Source organism: Rattus norvegicus, chromosome 9 (genome assembly GCF_036323735.1).
Source record: "Rattus norvegicus strain BN/NHsdMcwi chromosome 9, GRCr8, whole genome shotgun sequence".
NCBI lineage: Eukaryota > Metazoa > Chordata > Mammalia > Rodentia > Muridae > Rattus > Rattus norvegicus.
In genome coordinates, this window is record NC_086027.1 from 21,537,580 (window position 1) to 21,560,996 (window position 23,417).

At 49.2% G+C, this 23,417-nt stretch overlaps 1 protein-coding gene and 1 non-coding gene across 7 annotated transcripts in view; one reads left to right on the forward strand and one right to left on the reverse strand.

The window, feature by feature from the left end:
- The window catches only part of Ubr2 (ubiquitin protein ligase E3 component n-recognin 2), a 79,879-nt gene extending 57,522 nt beyond the window's left edge, over positions 1-22,357 (forward strand). For 5 of the 6 annotated variants that reach the window (XM_039083816.2, XM_063267355.1, NM_001412818.1 and 2 more), the window contains 14 exons: positions 1,309-1,387; positions 3,546-3,694; positions 4,734-4,789; positions 4,961-5,057; positions 5,276-5,343; positions 7,013-7,148; positions 7,636-7,726; positions 9,261-9,391; positions 10,927-11,035; positions 12,414-12,470; positions 15,541-15,618; positions 16,665-16,835; positions 18,441-18,542; positions 20,269-22,357. In XM_039083816.2, coding sequence (XP_038939744.1) covers positions 1,309-1,387; positions 3,546-3,694; positions 4,734-4,789; positions 4,961-5,057; positions 5,276-5,343; positions 7,013-7,148; positions 7,636-7,726; positions 9,261-9,391; positions 10,927-11,035; positions 12,414-12,470; positions 15,541-15,618; positions 16,665-16,835; positions 18,441-18,542; positions 20,269-20,410 — 1,466 coding nt within the window. In that variant the 3' untranslated portion in view covers positions 20,411-22,357. Of the gene's footprint in view, positions 1-1,308; positions 1,388-3,545; positions 3,695-4,733; positions 4,790-4,960; positions 5,058-5,275; positions 5,344-7,012; positions 7,149-7,635; positions 7,727-9,260; positions 9,392-10,926; positions 11,036-12,413; positions 15,227-15,540; positions 15,619-16,664; positions 16,836-18,440; positions 18,543-20,268 lie in introns of those variants that run through there. The other variant, XR_010054612.1, reaches the window with a different exon arrangement.
- LOC120094984 (U6 spliceosomal RNA) lies at positions 11,670-11,774 on the reverse strand. The gene has a single exon (XR_005489650.1). It is a non-coding gene; the product is annotated as a U6 spliceosomal RNA (small nuclear RNA).
- Positions 22,358-23,417: the final 1,060 nt, after the last annotated feature.

Below are 23,417 nucleotides of genomic sequence, written 5' to 3' on the forward strand. Positions count from 1 at the left end.
AGTGCTTCACTAAACACCTGAGGCAGCTCCTGCCCTGGGAACTTGTCTTTCCCTCTGAAGTGGAAGTTGATTGGAAAGTGTGTCTCCAAGATTGCCTTAAAGGATTTGAAAATGAGGGGCCGGGGGCTCGGCGGTTAAGAGCACTGGTGCTTCCTAAGAGAGCCACGCCCATTTACTAATACCTGCATGGTGGCCATTTGTGTTTCTGCTCCAGTGGATCTGATGCTCTGAGTGGGCACCAAACACATGGTGCACAGACTTATATGCAGGGAAAACACTCACACAAAATAAAAATAAATAAATACATCTTCTAAAAAATATAGGGGGTTGGGGATTTAGCTCAGTGGTAGAGCGCTTGCCTAGCAAGCACAAGGCCCTGGGTTAGGTCCCCAGCTCTGAAAAAAAGAAAAAAATATATATATAAATAGTCTGAGCCTCTTGGCACAGCCTTCAATCCCAGCACTGGGGAGACAGAGGCAGGCAGACCTCTGTCAGTTAAGCCCAGGCAGAGTGGGGTGGTGACTTATCTCAAAAATAAAAAATAAAGTATATAAACAAATAATAAAACCCCTTTCTGAGGAGGGCTAGTGGCAAACACCTTTAATCCCAGCACTCTGGGAGGCAAGAGCAGGTAGATCAAGTTCAAGGCCAGCCTGGTCTACAGAGCGAGTTCCAGGATAGCCAGAGCTGCACAGAGAAACCCCATCTCAAAGAACTAAAAATAAGTAAATAAATACAATCTCTTTCTGTAGTATTTAGAAAATGCAATCTCCATTTTAAAGTCGGATATAAGCTAGTTATGGTGACACACATCTGTAATCTCAGCACTGGGTGACTGGGGCAGGAGGATCATAAGAGGCCATCCTGGGCTACATGTCCCTACCTAGGCTCTAAGTAGCTGACTTGTTGCATGTGTCCCTACCATAGTTACTGCACTTGACTGTTCATTCTCTTGAGAACACAAGCTCATGTTTGTGACAGCGTATCCTGCTGCTGTTGACGCACGTGATCCCTGCTCTGCACTCGGCCTGGGGACGCCGTGTGGGCAGAGGCCGCCATTAGTTCCCACACGGGCAACTGCTCTCAACTCCGCTTCCTCCCCAGGGCTATGCTGTGAGGTCAGCCACGGCCTTGCTCACTGCACTTCCGGGGTATTCTGGCAGTTTGATGGGAGTGATGGGAGTGATAGGAATGTTTTCCAGGGTTTTATATTTAGTTGTTTGTTTCTTTGACCACATGGCTAAAGTACATAAAGATTGCATTGGTTGTACTTTGCTAAGAAATTATCTAAAGTGCCTATTTCTACAGACAAGCCCTCTTCAGAGGACACAGAAGACATGAATATAATTCCCATCCCAGAAGGCTTCAGGCCTGATTTTTATCCTCGGTGAGTACAAGATGTGCCTCCCTTTCAATCTGGCCCATTGGAAATGAAGCTAAGTGAGTTGTTGGTAGGGTGTGCTGGCAGGACTGAGGGCAGAATGGCACCTGAAGCCAAAACGTACGTGCGTGGAGAATGGTGGGTCGAGACCACTGTGTGGTGGAGTAACCCCTCACAGGGTCGCCTCTCAATACCCTGCACATCAGATATTCACACTACGATTCTCAGCAGCAGAATTACGGTTGGGAAGTAGAAGTGAAATAATAGTACGAAACGGTTGGGGTCTCCACACGTGAGGAACTGTTTGCTCTGACCGGCAGCCGCTGCCACAGTGTCCCCAAGTTCCTTACATCATCACATCTAATCCTGGCCACTGGGCTCGCCCACCAGGTCTCAGGCCTCCTTCCGACTCCTCCCTTTCTCTCAGAGACCCACCAAGCTCTTAGTCCCCTGGGTCCAAACCAGAATGTTCCCCATCTTGTCCCCGAGAGCCAGTAAGTTACAGTAGACAGTTGGGGTCCAGAACATGGCGCCCCTGCTCATTCCCTAAATTCCCACATCTGTACACAAAGACATGTCCAGCTCTGGTAATAGTGAGGTGAGCTAATGACGTAATGCCCTGTGGAATTGAGTTGTGTCCTGAGTGACCCAGTGAACAGGGCATCAGGGCTCTGCCGCTGTGCTCGCCACAGCGTGCCTGCCCTTTCTTTGTCTCTTGGAGTACCTGCATGCATTCCCTCGCTAACCTCCCCTTTGCTGTTCTTGCTGACTTACACTGGTGTTGAACGTGGCCTGATGAGTGCATGGGCTCTGCCACTGAGCTGAGCATTTCCCTGCTGAAGTCAGTAATGCCTTATTGTTGAATAAGATCAGTTTTCTTTCAGTTTGGGATTGAATCAATAGTCAGCTTTCGCACTGTGTATTTCTTCTAATAATAATCTGTGTCATAAGGGCGTCCATCCTGAGGCAGCCCTTATGTACAGTGTCTCCTGTACTGGGAAGCTCCTTGTCTCTTCCGTAGAGTGTTTGTGCCCGGCGGTGCAGTGGTCCTGCTCTGTGCCTGGTGCATGCTCTTCCACGGGCTCAGACCTGTCTATGTCCTCTGTCCAGGAGGCCCTGCTGCAGCACACAGCTTGGTCTCCACACCGGTCAGGACAAGGCCCAGCAGTCCTGGCAGCTGTCCCTGGCTGTGTGCATTCGTTTGTTCTGTTGTTTTGAGACAGGGTCCCATGGTGTGGCGCTGGCTCCTTTTCACAGCGGTGCCTCGCAGCGGTGGCCTTGCACTGTCGTGTGAAATGTTGTACATGCTTAAGTGTCTGTTGAGAAAAAATACCTTTCTGACTCACGCCTTACCACAGAACTACTTTGAACTCTTGCGTCTTCTCTTGTCTGGAGTGTGTGAAATGTCCTTCTGATGTGCCTTCCTTTAAGTGACTTGGAGGGGCGGGTTTTTGAACCCTTCTCATCTTGCTGTCTCTCATGCTAAGTCTGTATGTGGAGTCCTGATGAGGTTTCCCTTGGGGCTTCTGTCTTCTGAAGTGGTCCTCTCTCTGCTCACATTGGCCTTCTAGGCCGGTCTTCTCAGGTCGGTCTTCTCGTTATCTTGACAGGTGTTCCAGCATGGCTCCCTCCCATGTTAGGAATTGAACCCAAAGCCTTGCTCACCCACTCTACTCCCGAGTTTTGTTTCTGCTCGCTAGCTTAAGTGAATGTTGTGGCATTTCCTTATGTGTGTCTGCTCCTTGGATTGCTAATTACAGTCAGACACAGGTGCTCAGTGGGGCCCTGCTGAGCCGGTCAGGGTATGCTGAGTCTCACAGCAGGGTCAGTAGCCACCACCAGTCTTTGACACAAGGACTCCCAAATGTCAGGGTGTAGTCATGTCCTCTGAGGTTCTGTCCTGGGAACACCAGTCTCTGTGGGTGTGGGGGATATTCCTAAGAGCAACCCAGAAATTCCCTAGTTCAAATAGAAGATGTGTGTGCTTGTCCCACCTTCAGTCCTGAGCCTCTCCACTCATGCACAGAGCACATCTCCCCTCAGTCAGGCACAATGACCCACAGCTGTCCGCGTATGGTAAATGGTTTGATCGCAGCAAGGAACAGAGATGGAGCTGTCTTACCCATGTGTGCAGCTTGTGAGCTAATCATGCGTGTTCACACAGGAACCCATATTCCGATAGCATAAAGGAGATGCTAACAACGTTTGGAACAGCTACTTACAAGGTGGGACTAAAGGTTCATCCCAATGAAGATGACCCCCGTGTACCCATCATGTGCTGGGGGACCTGTGCATACACTATCCAGAGCATAGGTAAGACTCACAGTGGAGCCTCCTAAGTCACCAGTGTTGATTAGAAATGTTCGTAGAAGCTGGTTGTGGGGACAGCGGCCTTAATCCCAGGCAGAGGCAGACACACTCTGCGAAGCCAGCCTTGTCTGTAGGTTCTGCCAGCCAGGACTCCCGAGTGAGACCTTGGGTACCAGGCACAGATGTGCTATGGTACATGTGCTATGGAGGCAGACACTCATAGTTTCTAATAAAACATTTAGTATGAATAGCAGTGTGAGGGGCTGGGGATTTAGCTCAGTGGTAGAGCGCTTGCCTAGCAAGCGCAAGGCCCTGGGTTCGGTCCCCAGCTCCGGAAAAAAAAAGAAAAAAAAAAAAATGAATAGCAGTATGAAGAAGTAATGAAAAGAAATCAAGAAAGTTGTGTATGGGCGAAATGATAGTTTGACAGCTTCTAAATAAGGACAGTGACAGGAAACGAATCTAGGGGTGGTTTTTATTGAGGTTTCCTTAATTTCATGCATGGGAATGTTTGCCTGCATGAATGTCTGTGTACCTCAAGTGAACCTGCTACCTGCAGAGACCAGAACTGGGCATCCGGTCCCCTGAGACCGAGTTGACAGAGTTGCAGACAGTTATGAGTGACCAAGTGGGTGCTGGGAACCAAACTCAGGGCCTCTGCAAGAGCAGCAGCGCTCCTCACTGCTGAGCCTTTTAGCCCTTTTTTTTCTTTCATTCAAAGTGAATTCTTACGAAACTTAAAGATTTTAAAATCTAGCTGGAAGTCATGTTACACAACTTCAGTGCTAGCACTTGGGAGGCAAATGTCTGGGCCAGCCTGGTCTACAGAGGTCATTTCCAGGACAAGAAGGTCTATACAGAGAAACCCTGTCTTGATAAAAAAAAACTGTGGGGGTGTGGGGGGGGGGGATAATAAGAGATGACAAAACTTGACAAAATCATTCTCAGAAATAATTGAACTTCTTAAAAATGTGCAAAGAATAAGTAACTTTAAAAATACACACGGCATTCAACTTCCTTCTCAACCCTCTTGAATCTCTAGAAAGAATTCTGAGTGAGGAGGAAAAGCCCGTGTTCGGACCTCTGCCCTGCAGACTGGTAAGAACACTCACTCCTCTCAGGAAAACCCACGTGCCCTAAAGACGCCAAATACATTGTGCCCACACAGAGGTGCCCAGGCTGGCATTGCCTGGCTTGTGTTTGTTCCATTGTATTTTCAGACAGGATCTGCTCCTTTCTCTGCTAACTGTAGGGGTGTCTTTATTTCAGGACGACTGTCTCAGGTCCTTAACACGCTTTGCAGCAGCACATTGGACAGTGGCGTTACTTCCCGTGGTACAAGGACACTTCTGTAAACTCTTTGCATGTGAGTGTTCAGTGTGGACAACCATCTGTGTTCTGGCAGCTTCTGGCGTTTGGGAGTCTTGTTTGAGGAGTCTAACATCTCTCCATGACAAATGAAGTGCTTTCTACAACTGTTGCTGCTGGTGCTCCAGCTTGTAGATTCAGACATGTCGCTACTGCGTGCTTCTGAGGGTGATGCTGGTGTCTCAAGTGTGCTGATGTGTCTTCTTCCACCTCCAGCCTTGGTGCCTAGTGACGGCTCTGAAGACCTCCCGTGCATATTAGACATCGACATGTTTCATTTGCTGGTGGGTGTTCACGGTTTGCTTGGCATCCTCTTCATGGGACTCCAGGCACTAGCCTGGACTTGCTGAGTCAGCAGACAGAAAGGCAGATGGGAGGCACTGTTGAGCAGTGGGTTTCCACACACCTTGTCTAGTCGGGTCTGCAGCCCCTTCCTCTCATGCTCAGCTTTGTGACTGAGATTTGTAATACAACCATCTGCTATTAACCCACTAAGGAAAAAATAGCAATGGCTACACAAGCCATGCTGACATGTATGCACAATCTACTTGGTGGTTTTGTGCATTTGAGGAAAGCTGAGCAGATCTCGCCCTGCAGTTGTAATAGTTAGTGGCAGACTGCCTCCTCTCCCTTTTTTATACTCTTTAAATTAGGATCTGTTCGGTGTACAAAATTGTAGTTTTCCTATGAATTTTCCGTAGATACACACACATATATCATATATCACAAACATATCACCACATATCACATATACACACATACATACCACACGTGCATACACACACATATCAAACATACATCACATACTTATACAAATCACATACACACATATCACATACTCATACGTATCACATACACATATCACATACACGTACACATACATACACATATTACATACATACTTATCACACATACATCACATACACATATTACACACACATATCACAAACATACACATACACATATCAAACACATATCTCATACTTACACATATCATATACACACACCACACATACACAGTCACATGCACACACATATATATCACACACACCGCACACACATATCACATATACACATATCACACACATACACATAATGACATGCACACACATGTATATCACACATATCACATACACATGCATACATACACATATCACATACACATATCACATACACATACATCATATATCACATACACACATACACATATCACTTACACACATCATATATCACATACATATCACATAACACACACACACATACATATCACATACTTTGGTCATATCACTTCCCTCTACTCTTTTGTCCCTCCTGCTTCCTGGGCCCCTTCTCCCTTCCTTTTTGCTTGCTTTCTTTCTTTCCTTCTTTCCTTCTTTCTTTCTTTCTTTCTTTCTCTTTCTCTTTCTTCCTTTCTTTCTTAATCTAGATATCACAGATGAAACTCAAACATTCTGTATCTGTCTTTCCGGTCTGACATTTTTCATTTAATATGATATCTGGTTCCCTCCCTTCCCCAGTACATGACCTCACTGCATTCTCAATGACTAAGTAATACTACCTTGTGTGTTTCCTTTAAAAAGAAACTTGACCATGTATACCACAGCTCAAACATGGAGGTCATATCCTCTGACCTCTTGAGTGCATACACAAAAAATAAATGGAAAGAAAAAGAAAGGCTGTCACATACCGTTCCTTATCATTAGCAGGAGTCTGTTCGTACGAACCCTAGGGATCCACTGGATCAATTAGAGGCTATTGGCCGACCCTCCAGGCCCTGTCAGCTCCACTCAGATCACTGAGCCAGTCTCAGCGGATTTGCAGACATTTCCCTTCCTCCCCTTTGAGTTTAAGCGAGGGCTAAGTTTGGAAAAGATCCCAGGCGCGGCCACAGGAGTGTAGCTGAGAGGAGAGGCCTGCGCTGACGCTGACGCTGACGCTCCGTTTGGTGTCTAGGTGGGCCTGGTGCTCTCCTTCCCGGCTCTGCAGTGTCAGGATTTCTCAGGAAGCAGCCTGGCCACGGGAGACCTGCACATCTTCCACCTGGTTACTCTGGCACACATCGTACAGATCTTACTTACCTCATGTACAGGTACTGTGTTCGGGAGAGGCAGTGAATACAGCACAGCAGGTTACTCTTTCTCTTTGTCGTCCTTAGAACGTTTCTTTCTCCTCTGAAAATCCCCTATGGGTTGAACAGTTTTGCTTTCTCAGATTTAGTCCATTTACAGCTCAGCTGACTGTTGTGTTCAGAATGCCCGTTTCCTTTGAACTCACAGATTTCAGTACAGCCCAGCGAGCTCATTCTTAAGATTTGCTTCCATTCAAGCATCCTGCTACTCAGACATTGCGAGTCAGTGTGTTGGCTAGCTGACAGCCCCACTGTGTGATGGTAGTTCTCTGGTCAGATGGGGGTCCATACTGTGTGCACAGTTGGAAATGAAAACCCTGTGTATTATAGGCCTATTTCCTGTTATATATGAGTGTGTGGGTGTGCTTGGGTGCTTGGCTGGTGTGCTGATCAGCCCTCTCAGCCACACAATAGGAATGGAGACCACAAGTATTTCCTTGTCTTTCAGAAGAGAATGGCATGGATCAAGAGAATCCCACTGGGGAAGAAGAACTCGCCATTCTCTCTTTGCACAAAACACTTCACCGGTGTACTGGAAGGTGAGAGCCTAATCTTCCATGGCCTGCATTTCCTCATGCAGTCGGTGTTGATAGGAGTCAGCTCGAGAATGGGGTTGATTTGTTAACTAAGGGCGCGGGCGTGTTATAAAAACCTACGGGAGTGGGCTGGAGAGATGGCTCAGCGGTTAAGAGCACCCGACTGCTCTTCCAGAGGTCCTGAGTTCAATTCCCAGCAACCACATGGTGGCTCACAACCATCTGTAATGGGATCTGATGCCCTCTTCTGGTGTATCTGAAGACAGCTACAGTGTACTTATATATAATAAATGAATAAATCTTTAAAAAAAAAAAAAAAACCTACAGGAGTGACTTCATATACCTGATCCAATTACTGTTCCTGAGAGGAAGATGGCGGTGTCTGCAGCTGCCCACACTTGCATGGCCATGAGGCCTCCATTGCTCATCAATGCCAAGTAGTGCTCAGACGCACTGTGAAGTTGCTTTCCCAGAACCTGTGTTATGTTATTAGCAATTTCCAAGATGATGTCCAGGAGTGTCAGATAATGTTCAGTTCTTAGAGCAGCAGGTCAGTAGTAGGAGTCCTGCTTAGATCTGAACAGTGTGTAGCAAGAAGCTAGGAGAGCGTTTCTTCTGGCTGGAGACATGGGCAATAGAGGAAAGTGCTTGCTGTGCCTACATGGCGGCCTCAGTTTGTATCCCAGCACCACTGTGAAAAGCCCCGGGGTGGTGGAGGCAGAGAGTCACTGGGGCCTGCTGGCCTCCAGCTCAGTGAGAGGCTGTGCCCCAAAGGGATGAATGTAAAGAGATGGCGGGCAGGCACCCAGCATCCTCTCCCGGCCTCTGCGCGCACACATTTGGATACGTCGTGCATGTCCTGTGACGGCGTTATCCCATCGGAGAATATGCACTAATGGAGTAATCTTAAATACAGAACAGCTTACAATGGTTCACAGATGCATGCTGGTGTTCTTTATGCAAGCAAGGAGCTAAAAGTGATCCAGATGTTTGCATGGGGGCATAGTTTGATGTCAGTTGTGATCCACTCTGAAATGCAATGGATAGAATAAAAGTTATAGCATGTAGTGTGTTGTAGGTAGCATGGTAGTCTTGAATTCATATAGCCAGAGCTGTGTGAGACACATTAGCACGGAATATACCTGAATAAGATGTGGTGTAAGGTTCTGGAGTAACTGCTGAGTTTTGGTTTCCTGTTTTAAGATGAATCCTCTACGTGTTGCCCTGGCTGGCCTTGAACTCACAGAGATCTGCCTACCTTTGCCTCCCATGTGTCACCATACCTGGTATGGGTTTTCATTTTCTAATTTTTCTGCATATGTGGCTATATGCCTTTTGTAAATCCTAATTTGTCACTGGCGGCTCTCTCACTATGTATCCTTGACGTCCTTTATACTTAAGAAGGCTGTTGCCAGCCTTTGACCCACACCTCCTAACCAAGCATCAGCAATTCCAGATGTCAGTCTTCCCTTCCCAGACTGCTTTAGCACAGCGATCTTCCCTTACCACTTCCCTAACACCCTTTTGTTGTCCTCAGTGCCTTGGACGAAGCCCCATCCGGCTGGCACCTGTGGAGGAGCGTGCGGGCTGGCATCCTGCCTTTCCTCAAGTGCTCTGCTCTGTTCTTCCACTATTTAAATGGAGTCCCGGCCCCACCAGACCTGCAAGGTAACGTCCCTGTCTTCCAAACTGTAGGGAGTGTTTGCAGTCTCTGCTCCAGCTATTTAGAGTAAAGATGAGACAACAGCACTGGGAGGCGGGGCATTGTAGTCTACATCATCAGTTCCAGGACAGCCGTTGCTCCACAGAGAAACAAGTGAAAGTGACAGCAGTAACTAGACTAACGGCAAGTTAGAGATGTGAGTGGCTGCTACAGAGCTTAGAGGCAGGGCTTGCCTGACACCCCGCACTGAGGAAAAGGAACAGCAAACAAATGTGTCTGATGAGCTAGTGAGAGCTTAGGGCACGGCTGTGGCAGCACGCCCTGTAGAACGCGCATGTGTGTGCTGTGCCTCCGCATCCCAGGCAGTCGTGACTGAGAGAACCTCTGTGTGTGTTCACACAGCACTCAGGGTCTCAGGAGGATCTGCTCTGTCACCTTACTCAGAAGCAAGGCTCACTTCATATGTTACGCAAAAGCTAGGTTCCTCCGGTTTTTAATTTATTCAGTTTACTTTCTACGTGTGACTTTTTTGCTGGCATGCATCTGTGTGCCCAGGAATACCTATTGGACCCCCTCGCTCTGGGGTTATAGGTATAGATGGTTGTGAGTTGCCACATGGGTGCCAAGAATTGAACCTGGGTCCTCTGCAGGAGCAACAAATGCTCTTAACCATGGAGTCATCTCAACAGCCCCAGCCCCTCAGATTTGAAACAACAAAGACTAACAATGTAAGAGCTTTAAAAAACAACTTTATTATGTTGTGTGTCTGTGCATGTGTGCATGCACATGCGTGCATGTGTGCGCAGTGACGTCAGAAGTCAGCTTTGGGAGTCAGGTCTCTTTGTTGCACATGAAACTCCAGTGGCGTCATGGCATCATGGCTCTTCAGGGACAGCAAGTGGGTTGCTCTCCCGTATTCTCCTTGTCTTTTCCGACTCTGTTCAGAGGTGGGAGGACCATGGTTCTCTCTCTGATCCTGGCTGGTGCTAGCACTGGTCATCAGAGACGCCCACGCAGCATCTCCTGAAGATGCTTAAACTAGCATCAGCTCTGGCAGTGGCGACGTGTGAGTCCACTCTAGGTAGAGCCACCTGCCCTCTGTGCTGCTCTCTCCTGCCCCGAGCATCTAGGGGACGGCTTCTGTTACTCCGGGCTCACACTCAGCCCAGGATGTAGTTATAGGTTTGCACATCTGCAAAGGCCCAGGCTGAGTCACAGGGAGTCATCTGACACCATCCTGTTCATGGAAGTCATGTTCTACCAGGGACCTCTTACAAGTTGTATTATATTTAATTTTGTCTTACTTAAAGAAAGAGGCTCGCCGTGGTGGGGCATGCCTTTAAACTGAGCACTCAGGAGGCAGAAGCAGGCAGATCTCTGAGTTTGAAGCCAGTCTGGTCTACAGAGTGAATTCCAGGACAGTCAAGGATACGTAGTGAGATCTGTCTCAAAAAAGGGGGGGAGGGGCAAGAATCTGCTCGCTCTCGCTTTTGTGAGGACGTAAGTCTGTGTTTACACCTCTTCTCCTTCCTATCTGCAGTTTCTGGAGCAAGCCATTTTGAACATTTATGTAACTACCTTTCCCTACCAACCAACCTCATCCGCCTTTTTCAAGAAAACAGTGACATCATGAACTCTCTGATTGAAAGGTAATGATTAGACGTTTTTCCACATTATTTAGAATGGTTTATAAAATAAAGCTTAGGGGTTGAGGATTTAGCTCAGTGGTAGAGCGCTTGCCTAGCAAACGCAAGGCCCTGGGTTCCGTCCCCAGCTCCGAAAAAAAGAAAAAGTAAAAAATAAAATAAAATAAAATAAAGCTTAGTCTTTCATGTTTCAAAATTTTTCACTTCTAAACTTGATAGAATTCAACATATTCCTCAAGTTATAAGAATTAGGATGTTTCACCAAGTGTGGCAGGCAGCACACGCCTTTAATCCCAGTACTCCGGGAGGCAGGCAGTGGAAATCTGTGAGTTCGAGGCCAGTCTAGTCAACATAGTGAGTTCCAGGACAGCCAGGGCTGCACAGAGAAACCCTGCCTCAAAAGTAATGAGGGGTTGGGGATTTAGTTCAGTGGTAGAGCGCTTGCCTAGGAAGCGCAAGGCCCTGTGTTCGGTCCCCAGCTCCGGAAAAAAAAAAAAAGAACAAAAGTAATGAATGCATAGGGGAGGATTTTTTTGGTTTTTGTTGTTGTTGTTGTTGTTGTTGTTGTGGGTTTTTTTTGGGGGGGGTAAACCAATGTACTTTATTTAATACTATAGACAAAAAGGAGTCGAGATTGCAAAACATGGAACGCTTTACAAATTTGCGTGTCATCCTTGCGCAGGGGCCATGCTAATCTTCTCTGTACCATTCCAATGTTAGTCCAGGTGCTGCCGAAGCGGGCATGAATGCATAGGTTTTTAAGAGAAAGAATGTGAGTGTCTAGCTAAGGATTTGGCTTCATAGGAAGATTGCTACCAACCTAGTAGTGTCCATGGAGAGGAAGGGGAAATGTGTATAGTTCACAGAGAAGAAGAGAAGTGCTGTAAGGGATGTTAGAGTCCATGAAGAGGGAGGAGTGCTGTAAGGGATGTTAGAGTCCATGGAGAGGGAGGAGTGCTGTAAGGGATGTTAGAGTCTATGGAGAGGGAGGAGTGCTGTAAGGGATGTTAGAGTCCATGGAGAGGGAGGAGTGCTGTAAGGGATGTTAGAGTCTATGGAGAGGGAGGAGTGCTGTAAGGGATGTTAGAGTCCATGGAGAGGGAGGAGTGCTGTAAGGGGTGTTAGAGTCTATGGAGAGGGAGGAGTGCTGTAAGGGATGTTAGAGTCTATGGAGAGGGAGGAGTGCTGTAAGGGATGTTAGAGTCCAGGTAAGAACGGGTGGCAGTAAGGGTTGTACAATTGGAATGTACTTAGTGTCAGAGAACTGGTAAATGTCAGAAAATCCAGGGAATCCTAACACTTGGGAGGTTGAGACAGAAGGCTGAGTCAGGGCCAGCTGTCTCACAAAATAGTAACTTCCCCTCCTCTGTTTGCCTTAAAGTTGGTGCCAGAACAGCGAAGTTAAAAGGTATCTAAACGGCGAGAGAGGAGCGATAAGGTGAGTTAGAGGAACTGGGATGTTCGTGTGTGGGTGGTGAGAGGCCACAATGAGTGTGAAGGCCGTGTTCCTTTGGTGCTATGGCCCTTGACCTCCTGGCTTTCAGAAGATGGTGTGCCTGCACACTTCAGTCTCCTGCCAGGCATTGGACAAGAGCAAAAGTACCCTGCACCCTTGATAGAGAAAAAACAACCACATTAACTGTGCTTGGGGAAGTTACGTTATGGGAAAGTTGCTTTTAGAAATGTAGCTCTTCACCCAAGTTTGTTGGCTGTTTTTCTGTTTCTCCTCTTTCATTGTGAGGAAGTTCAGATGACCCAAATATCAGGGATCGTATAATGAGCTTCCATGAGCTGGTGTCCACTGAGCAGAGGAGACGTTTCCAGCTGGTCAATTTAGGAGTCACTTGTCACGTGCAGGATGTGGCTTAGTGGCTACTTACTGGAAGGAGGGAGGGTGACTGTTCAGAAACCACAGACAACCCTGTACCTTCTGTACTCAGGCTTCCTGCCCCCAAGACCAAAGGCTGCTGTGAGCTAGGGAAACGGGGGCTGGATCTCGGGTGCAGCCTCTGGCTACCCCACCTCCTTCCTGAGGGAGTAAGTGTTCATACCTTGACAGTGCACAAACCCAGCTACCCCATGTGCTTCTCACATAATTGTGGACCCGCCTGGCGCCCTCCATGCTCCACGTCAGCTGGGAGGAAGTCAGCTGACCACCACAGCATCCCCTAGTGACTGTCCAAGACCACTTCTTTCCCTGTTTATTTCAGCTGTGTCTGAGCATTAGTTGAACACTGGGCCTTCAGCCATGAAGGGATCCGGTGGCCACTCTGATAAAGGAAAACCTTTGACTGGGGCTGGTTTACAGTTCAGAGGTTTGGTCCCCTGACAGTCTCTGACAGCCCACAGGCAGACATGGCACTAGAAAGGAAGCTGAGCGTTCTGCATCTGGATCCACAGGCACCAGAAGAGGCACCACCACTGGGTCAGACCTGACCTTCTGAGACCTCAGAGCTCGCTCCCTAATGACACACTTCCTCCAAGCAGCCACACCCACTACTACTACCGCTCCCTTTGAGCCTGTGGAGGCCACTCTCATTCAAACGGCCACGCACTGGTTGTGCAGCACTTGTGTAAAACGTTCCTCTGCATCATACAGGTGTCTCACTGCTCAAGCCTGCTGCTTTCCTTATTTTTTAATTTATTTTATGTATGTGAGCACACTGTGGCTGTCTTCATACACAGCAGAAGAGGGCATCAGATCCCATTACAGATGGCTGTGAGCCACCATGTGGTTGCTGGGATTTGAACTCAGGACCATCTGGAAGAGCAGTCAGTGTTCTTAACCACTGAGCCAACCAGCCCCCAAACATGTGGTTGCTGGGATTTGAACTCAGGACCTCTGGAAGAGCAGTCAGTGCTCTTAACAGCTGGGCCATGTCTCCAGCCCAAGCCTGCTGTTTCTCGAGTCTACACCACCATATTAGGAGACTGGGTGAGCTCGCTGGTACATACCCAGAGCTGAGAGTGCCTGCTATGAGGAGCTTGGGCCTTGTGAAGGTTTCACACATGTAAATGGTGGCTCCTCAGCCACCCAGCCTGAGCTAGCAGCCTCCCTGTGGAACAGGACATTCTTCTCGCCTTGGAGTGCTCAGGATAATAATGGCAAGCTGTGAGAGCATGGACGCCACTCCTGGCACCGTGCTTCTCTAAGGTTGGCGTCCTAGTGTGTGCTCCCTTTAAACTGCAGTGGGTGATGGTGACTAGAGAGTGCTGTCCAGAGTCTCCCACAGGGAAGTGCAGGCTTGGCTCTCAGGAGCTGGAGAGTGGACACCCACACAGCATTCCCTGCACTGAGCAGCCGCAGGTGCAACAGCGCCTCACACTGAGAAAGAGGCCCTCGGGTACTGACTGGATTTGAACTTCCTGTTCTGAGTTTCTTGCGTCACAGGACCAATGTAGCTGGGAGAGAAAATGGTTGGTTCTCATAGTGCCTTCAGATCACCCTAGTAAGTACACACCTTCCCATGTCAGTCCTGAGGTTGCATTGCAGAGCTTCCTGATACTGTGCCAACCAGTAGAAGCCAAGAGTGGGCGCTCTCGCCTGCTCTCCCACCTTCCACACCCACCAGACTTTTGCCTAAATGGGCAGAAACTAAAGGCATTTCTGGGGGCTGGGGATTTAGCTCAGCGGTAGGTAGAGCGCTTACCTAGGAAGCGCAAGGCCCTGGGTTCGGTCCCCAGCTCCGAAAAAAAGAACCAAAAAAAAAAAAAAAAGGCATTTCTGATAAGCTCTTCACTTATTCTGAGCACACCAAGTGAAGAGTGGGAACTGTTGAGACACTGCCATCATAGCCCCACCCACCCCTGCCCACCCGCTCCACTGAAAGAACCTACAACAGAGTGTAGAAGACAGAATTGGTTTGGTTTGGGTTTTTTTGGTTTTTGGTTTTCTGTGGGGTTTTTCTGTTTTCTTTGGTTTTTTCTTTTTTTGTTGTTGTTGTTTTGTTTTGTTTTGTTTTTGTCTTGTTTTCTAACATTTTTATTTGCAAATGGATGTTGGTGTGGACATGCCATGCCTGTGTGGAGGTCAGAGGACAGCTTGCAGGTGTCAGTTCTCTCCTTCCAACCTATGGGTTCCCGGAGTTGAACTCGGGTCATCAGCTTGGCACCAAGCACCTCTGCCTGCCGAGCTGTCTCACCATGAGCAGTGGACATAGTCACTGGGACACTCCAAAGGGACAGCCATTACAGGTGGGCTTTTTCCATTCCTAAAGTCTGCCCAGAAGACTGACAGCCATTTGGAATAACTTAGGGGAAGACAGTGAGGATTGTGTCCTGTTCTCTACCAGGAAACCTTGTGCTGGAACACAATCTTAGGCAGTTTAGAGGGTTATCTGTTAATGGCCGATCAGGTTCACCTCCACCACAGCCAGGTACTACGTTTGTCCGCAGTGAAGGCCTGCAGTGCGGGTCCCTAGTTCTCCAAGCCGTCCATCGTAGGTTACAGGGGAGGCATTTACTAACCTTTTACATGTTTACTCACCTTCTCATTTCTATCCTCGTAGCTACCCGAGAGGAGCCAACAAACTGATAGACCTTCCGGAGGACTACAGCAGCCTCATCAACCAAGCTTCCAATTTCTCGTAAGTTACTTCCTTAGCGCCCTCCCCAGATCCTTCTGCAGGCAGGCGGAGGGAGGGTTTGTGCTGCTCTTTGTTTTCACTGGGGGAGAAAGATCAGCAGTCCTTTCCATGACATGATGGGGACAGTGTCACTGCCATGGGAAGATTTACTTATTTACCCATATTGAGTGCACTGTCTCTGTCTCAGACACCAGAAGAGGGCATCTGGTCCCATTACAGATGGTTGTGAGCCACCATGTGGGTGCTGGGAATTGAACTCAGGACCTCAGGGAAAGCAGTCAGTGCTCTTAACCACTGAGCCATCTCTCCAGCCCTAAGTTTGTGATTCCTAATGAGTTTTTAAGCACTTCGTGCTCAGGCAGCATAGAGGATGCTCATCATAAATCAAGCATTGTTGTGAGACTGAAGCTCCGGGTATCTCCTGCGTCTCCCTCCTTTCCCGTAGACACAGCATTCTGGGTTCTGTGCTAAGTCTCTGCCCTAATTTACTCTCCTGATGTGATAAAGCACTGACCAGAGCAACATGGGGAGGAGAAAGTGTTAACCTGGTCACAGGTTGCAGTCTGTCACTGACAGAGGTCAGAGCAGGGACTCAGAATAGGAACCTGGAGGCAGGAACTGAGGCAGAGGCCACACGCTGCTTACTGGTTTGCTCAGTCTGCTCCCTTATGCATACAGCCCAGACGTGCCATCCTGACCGATGCAATCTGTCATTTGAAGTTTCTTCTCTCCCCTTCCCTGTGTCTGAGTGACAGCAGTTGTCCATTTAAGTGGCTGTCTGTGTCTGCAGTACTTGGCACTGCATCTGAGATCTGGGCGTGACTGCGGACATCACTCTTCCTGCCCCGGAGTCTTTCCTGTTGTTCACATGGTACTCGTGTGTGCCTGTCCCCCCGATGTTGCTCCCTTGGGTGTTTCTGGTACGTGGTTTTAGTGTGTGTCCCAGTGTCCTGTCACAGGATAGTTAGCACTGACAGATTATCTTCCAGGGTGCTCTGTACCTGTTCCTCCGTAGCACTGCTGGCTATCGTGTCTCTGTCTTACAGGTGCCCCAAATCAGGTGGTGACAAGAGCAGAGCCCCTACCCTGTGCCTCGTATGTGGGAGTCTCCTCTGCTCTCAGAGTTACTGCTGCCAAGCCGAGCTGGAGGGCGAGGATGTCGGGGCCTGCACAGCACACACCTACTCCTGCGGCTCTGGGGCCGGCATCTTCCTGAGGTAGGGCCTCGGCCGTGCTGGTCACCTGAACGCCACAGGCACTTTGAAGCCACTGTGCCACTGTGTGCAGACCATGAAGGGCCGTGGCTCTCACATCGCCCGTATGGCCGCTGACAGCTCAGTTCCCCTGTGTCTCCTTAAATATGAGCACCCTGTCCCCAGTTCCCTCCCCCTATCAGGTAACGATCTCCCTGTCAGGACTCGCTGCTCTTGCAGAAGACCCGCGTGTGGGTCCGCATGGCAGCTCACAACTGCTCAGGGTCTGCTGTCTCTGTGGACTCCCACACCTACACATACACCTCCTGAGTCTGTAAACCAGCATAGCTTCCCTCTGCTTTGCCAGTGCTGTTGGCTTTTCCTGCAGTCACAGGCTGTCAGTGGGAACTGTACTCAGACAGGAAGGACTTAGTAACTGTTGTGCAGTTTTCAAAACGCGTAATTTTCTCATAATTTGGGGGAAGATTAATAGCATTTTGATTACAAGTTAGCTGTCTTTCCCACACTTACCTGTTTTAAATTCTACTCTTGGAGCCCTGGGTTCTCGACACAAAGTCACTGTATGCGTTCATAGCACATCACTACCAGGTACACTCCAGCATCGGGGTTCCACTGAAGACTTGTGTAAAACTGTTTCTGACTTTCCTGGAGTAACTGTTCCCCCAGAGGCTTACTGCTAACCTAGGCCTAGTCCTAAGAGCGTCTACCCTCCACAATCTAACCTAGGTCTACACTGTGTTCAGCCTCAGAGACCTACTGCTGAATAAGCTCACCCCTTCCCAGTTACTTCTGAGGTCTGGCTGGCTGCTCAGCTCAGCTGTTCTGACTCAATCAAACTCCTCCACCCTGACTGATTCAGTCTGGCTTCTCTCGGCTTCTGAATTGCTCTGCTTGATCTCACACTACCTTTTGGCGATCTGTTCTAATCTCTGGCTCCTTCTCCTTCTCTGGCTTGTTCTGTCTTCACCTCTGTCTGGCTCATTCTCTTTTCATCCTATCTCTGTGAAACTCTCGGGAAAACTGCCTCCTCCCTCACTTCCCTCTGCCTCTTTTTTTTTTTTTTTTTTTTCCGGAGCTGGGGACCGAACCCAAGGCCTTGTGCTTGCTAGGCAAGCGCTCTACCACTGAGCTAAATCCCCAACGCCCCCTCTGCCTCTTAAGTAGCTTCCCTTTCCTTCATCTCCCTGAGAGAACTAGATCTATCCTATTCTGTCAAATCTTTCTGATTCATCACCTTTCTGCTCATCACATTCAAACATGGGTGTTTCCTTCTGCAAACTCTGGGATTAAAGGTGTGTGCTAAGGGCATGTCTATTCAGCTACGGGAATTAAAGGTGTGTGCTAAAATTGAGCTGCACCACAACTAGAAACAGTTTTTCTCAGTAAGTAACACAATCATGGTGTTCACGGTGTGATTGGATATCCTGCACCACACCAGACTTGGGCAGGTACCTTGCTGCTCTCCGGTGTCTGCTGTAGTTACTCCGGTCTCCTGACCCGGGGTGCTCATGCATTTTTTTCCCTACGTAAGCCCTTTCTCTTCGAGTTGAATTAATGTAACACCCTGTTACTTACATAAATGCACAATGATGACTGCTCTCTCCACAGAGTACGGGAATGTCAGGTGCTATTTTTAGCTGGCAAAACCAAAGGCTGTTTTTATTCTCCTCCTTACCTTGATGACTACGGGGAGACTGACCAGGGACTCAGGTAAGGACCCAGCCTGGGGTTAGGAAGACTGACCCTAAGCCAAAGAACCCTTCCTTCATGGTGAGCATGATGAGCCGGGAGGGCCAGCTGGGCCGGTACCCAGGCGTAGCTTCTGTTGAAGGTGGCTTGCTGCCGGTGGACTCTGGTTTTCAAGGAGGCACCTGGCTCCTTTTTTTTCTACCTTGGAGAAGCCAGGAGTGGGTGGGGAGAAGGCTGCAGTGGTAACACTCGTGCCATGCAGGCATGAGGACTGAGGACACCAGGACATGTGCGAAAGGCTGAGTGTGGTGCTGCACCCTTGTGACCCCAGTCTGAGGAGGTAGAGATGGCAGGAGAGGGAGGTGTTCCTCAGCCTCACCGTCAGTGAGCTCAGACAAAGAGCAAGAAACCCTCTCTCAGGAAACACACTGGCAAGTAACTAAGGAGGAAGACACCTGAGGGTGACTTCTGACTTCTCCCTGTGTTACACACAGGTTATGACCACTCACATGTCAACAGAAAAACATTGATTCTTTTAAAGTGGAGATCACACGGAGGGTAAAGTGCTTGCCTCCAAAGCCCGAGGGCTTGTATTCAGATCCCCCACACTCATGCCCTAGTGTGGGCGTGATAAAGGCCACCCCAGAGCTCGGCAGCCCAACCAAAATGGTGAGCTCCAGGCTCAGTGAAAAGGCCCTGTCCAGGAGATGAGGTGGAGGAGACAGAGGAAGGCACCCACGGGGCAAGCATGGCCTGTGGCCCCGCATGTGCATGCACGTGGTGGAATAAAGTTTTCAGTTCATTAATAAACAAAAGGGCGGCATGGTAAAGGCTGCAGACTCCCACAGAGAATAATGGAAGGGAGAGTAACCCAGAGAGAGCCCTCCAACTGCCTCATGTGCACGTGTGGCCAAAAGGAGAGGGAGAGGGAGGTGGGGGAGAGGGGGAGGGAGAGGGAGGTGGGGGAGAGGGAGAGGGGGAGGGAGGAGGGGAGAGGAGAGAGGAGAGAATAAGAACTTTAAGAGACCGTCATGAGGAACACAGGACAGGTATGAGGAAGATGAGAGACTGCAACTCAGTCCCATCTATCACTGCCTTGAGTTGTCACGTAGCATCCCCATCATCGGCCTCACAGGTCCGGCCTGTGGGGCTCCCTTCTGGGGAGGCCTTTCCTGTCCTGGTGGCAGACCAGGTGCGCCTGCCCAGAGATAGGTGTGGAGAAGACAGAGTCACAGAGGCAGGTGCAGAGCTTCTTGCCCAGGGGATGAAAGGGTTAAAGCAGATGTGACTTCAATGCCAGCCAAGGTTGGGCCTTATGCCACCTGCTGGCAGTTCATCCTGTAGCCCTGAGGAGTGAGAGCCACAGGAAGGCCACCCAGCAGAGCCTGTACTCCTAGGTGACAGGCCTGTCTTCTGTCATCCTTCCACCCTGGCCTTCGCCCCACCACCTTTTTACACAACACCCACAGAACAGTTTTAGCCTCGGAACTCAGACCTGGGCCAGCAGCCGTTCCCTGACCTCAGTCTAGCAGTGTGGCACTGGAGTACCTACCTTCTCTGCTCAGCACATCTGCCCAGCCGTGTGCGCGTGCGTGCGCGTGCGTGCGTGGGTGCACGAATGTTCGGTCATGCACTGAACAGAGACTACAATTGGCAGCAATTGCCATGTCCCTTTCCTGGCGCAGGAGGGGCTGGGACTCAAGGGATGGATAAACTGAGCCTGTGAGTGACTTGTGTCTCTTTCTAGACGAGGAAATCCTTTACATTTATGCCAAGAGCGGTTTCGAAAGATCCAGAAGCTCTGGCAGCAGCACAGCATCACCGAGGAGATCGGACACGCGCAGGAGGCCAACCAGACCCTGGTGGGCATCGACTGGCAGCATTTGTAACTGCTGCTCCACCACAAACCTGGACTTGGAGTTTTGTAACCCAGCTGGCTTTTCCAGAAAGACAACAGGAAATAAGTTCGGCTGAATCTATTTTGAAATAAATTCTTTATTTAAGCTTTTCTTCCCAGTTTTATTTTTTTTTAGTCTGGCTCCAGGGACTGATGAAAATCATTTTCCGCCAGATTTTATTCCCGTGTCCCTCAGATGTTCCCTGGACTGAGAATCCTTTCTAGACTGGAGCCACGCTCCTTCCGATGCCGCCTGCTTCAATTGCCAGTAACCAAGCCGGTCCAACATTGCCCACGGATTCAGCAGAGGCCAAGAGGAGCCTGGGGCCTGTCAGGACGATCCTTCCTTCCTTGGTGCCCTGAGGCTGAGTGTAGTTCACCTCTGGGACTGGACCTCACCTCCAGAGCAAAGCAGTTGAATTTGAAGACAGGATTCCCTTCTCCCCATGGCCTAAAGGGCTGGGGACTCTAACAGGAAAGGCTAGGGTGGAGATGGCCGCCTTTCACTGTCTTTGTCCAGACGTTTGGCTTTGAGAGCATTACTCACTTAAAGGGCTTTATGAGACATAAAGGACCCCCTAGTTTTCCAGACTCTAACCTTCTGCCCCAAGGCTAAGCAGAGAGCGTGCACCCTCAGGCAGACAGTGGCCGACAGACAGACAGGCCTCAGCCAAGTGCACTGCTCCAAGCCTGTAACCCAGCACTCAGACTGCTTAAGCTGCACGAAGAGTTCAAGGCTGGCTTCAACCATGTTACAAGCTCAGGCCAGCCTGGGTAACTTGAGGAGACCCTGGATCAGATGTGTTGCTACTAGTCTGCTGGCTGGTTCAGGGCCTTCCTCAGATGCACACAAACATCTGTCCTTTTTAGGTATTTTTCTAAGAGGTGCCTTTCTAGAACTAGAGCCACTTGGTGCCGCACACCTATTTCCTCATCTGACGGATGTGTGCAGAGCCGCCACATAGACACGGTGACAGCAGGTTCAGCAGAGGGACGAACTCCAGTCTCCAGGAACAGAAAGGGCCTTTCAGATTTCCTAACCATCAAAGAACCTTTCACTCAGCCTCTCAAATCGCGTCCACACCTTCTGTTCCACACAGCTGTCTCCATGCCTCTGTATCAGCAGGGTCAGAAATCCAGACCAGAGGCTCGAAGAAGTGCAGACAGCACAGTCTCAAGGATCATGCGAGGGGCTGCCTCCCTTCAAAGGACGGACTTCAGTTAGCTCTTCAGCGGGGCACAGGCTCAGGAACTGGGAGGGTTTGAACAGGAAGCCCAATCTAGACTCCTGTGCACTCCCTTTCTCTAGCCTGCCCTCGCCATGGTCTGAATGGGCTGTAACGGATGAGGTAACTGATGCTTCTCTTGACCTTTGAGACGTGCAGTTTCTTTAGATTTTAAATTCAGCCTCCGTTGGCTTTTCACCTTCCATTTACCAGGCTTAAATGTAAAGTTGTGGGAACATCTCGAGGCTTGAGCCCCGGGCTAGAGCACTTGCCTAGCATGAGTGAGGTCCCGGGTTCAGCCCAGAAGGAAGAAAAAAATCATGAGCACAGCTTGCTTCTTCCAAGCAGGCTTTAAACATCTGCACTTCCGCCTTCAGGCCTGACTCCACAGGAGCCTGGCATTAGCAGAGGGTGGCCTGTGTTTCTTTCACTCCTGGGAATGTCGGTCTGGGCAATGACTTCCCAGAGCGCTGAGCCGTCACTCACACTGTGGCAATGTCCTGTTTGCTCCTCTCCTACCCACACATCTTCCTTTCATTTGTGCCGCATGTTTTTGTTGTAGAAATGTTTATATAACATGCTTTCCATATCAGGGAAAAATCATATGTTTAATAAATTGGCTATAATTTTAATATCTGTGGACAATTGTAAAATTTGGAATGTATCATATGTAAAAAGTTTAAAGATATTCAAATAAATGCTTTAGGTGTTGACATTGTCTACGTTGTCTCCATCCTCTCCCTTTCACTTCACACACACAAGGCCCAGCAAAGCTCCCTGTGTCACCTTGCTGCAAAAGTGGGACATCGATATTAGCCTAGAATTTAAGAAGCTTAAACTATTAGTGTCAGCGTGGCCATTAGCCAGGCCGCACTGACCTTGCCGGACAGCAGGGGTGTTATCTCGGACGGTTACATCTCCTGCTTGGTGCCCAAGCGTGCTGGAGTGGGGACCACTAGACCTCAGATGGGTGTGAAGCGGGTCTGTGGGACCCTTGAGTAACCGCCTGCTTGGTCTTCCTGCTTCCCTGCGGGTCCCTGCCCTTATGCACTCACCAGACAGACACTTAGCTTTTGGGATGTGTTCAAGAAGGAAACTGACTCGGAGAGGGTCTGTGTCCTCAGACTTGAGTCTAAGCACCAAGTTCTCCATGGCATGCTGTCAGTCATCAGGATCTCCATTGGGCTTCCCACCTCCTGGTCATGAAGGCTAACTCCTAAGCCAGCCGCCTCTCACTAGCTGCTGCCTCTGGCTCTGTTTGGGGTGTGGGGGTGGGGGAGGTGTTGATTGGTTTGGGTTTTTGAGATAAGAGTTTCCCTGTGTAACCTTGGCTGTCTTGGAGCTCGCTCTAGACAAGGCTGGCCTCGAACTCAGAAATCCAAATGCTGTGTGTGCCACCATAACCCAGCCACTCTGACCCTACCCTTATCTAGTGATGTTTACTGAGGTATACTTGACAGACAGGTTAACCCTTTGTAAGGATACAGGGTTTTTTACATTTTGCCAAATGCACAGTTGTTTAACCAGCACAATTGGGAATTGAAACCGTCATGCCCCTCTGTGATCCCCTCCTCTTTGCCCTAAGTGCTGGCTCTCACTCCTCCGTCCTGCACCCCTTCCGGAACAGTAGGTGACTGGAGTCACATTAGGTGCCTCCCCAGCCTGCTTCTGTGCCTACCAGTGCATTTCAGAGCCAGAGAACATAGCTAGTTACTGAGCGTTTGGGAAGTTCTAGGTTCCATCCCCAACACCACAAAAGGTGCAGCCTACATC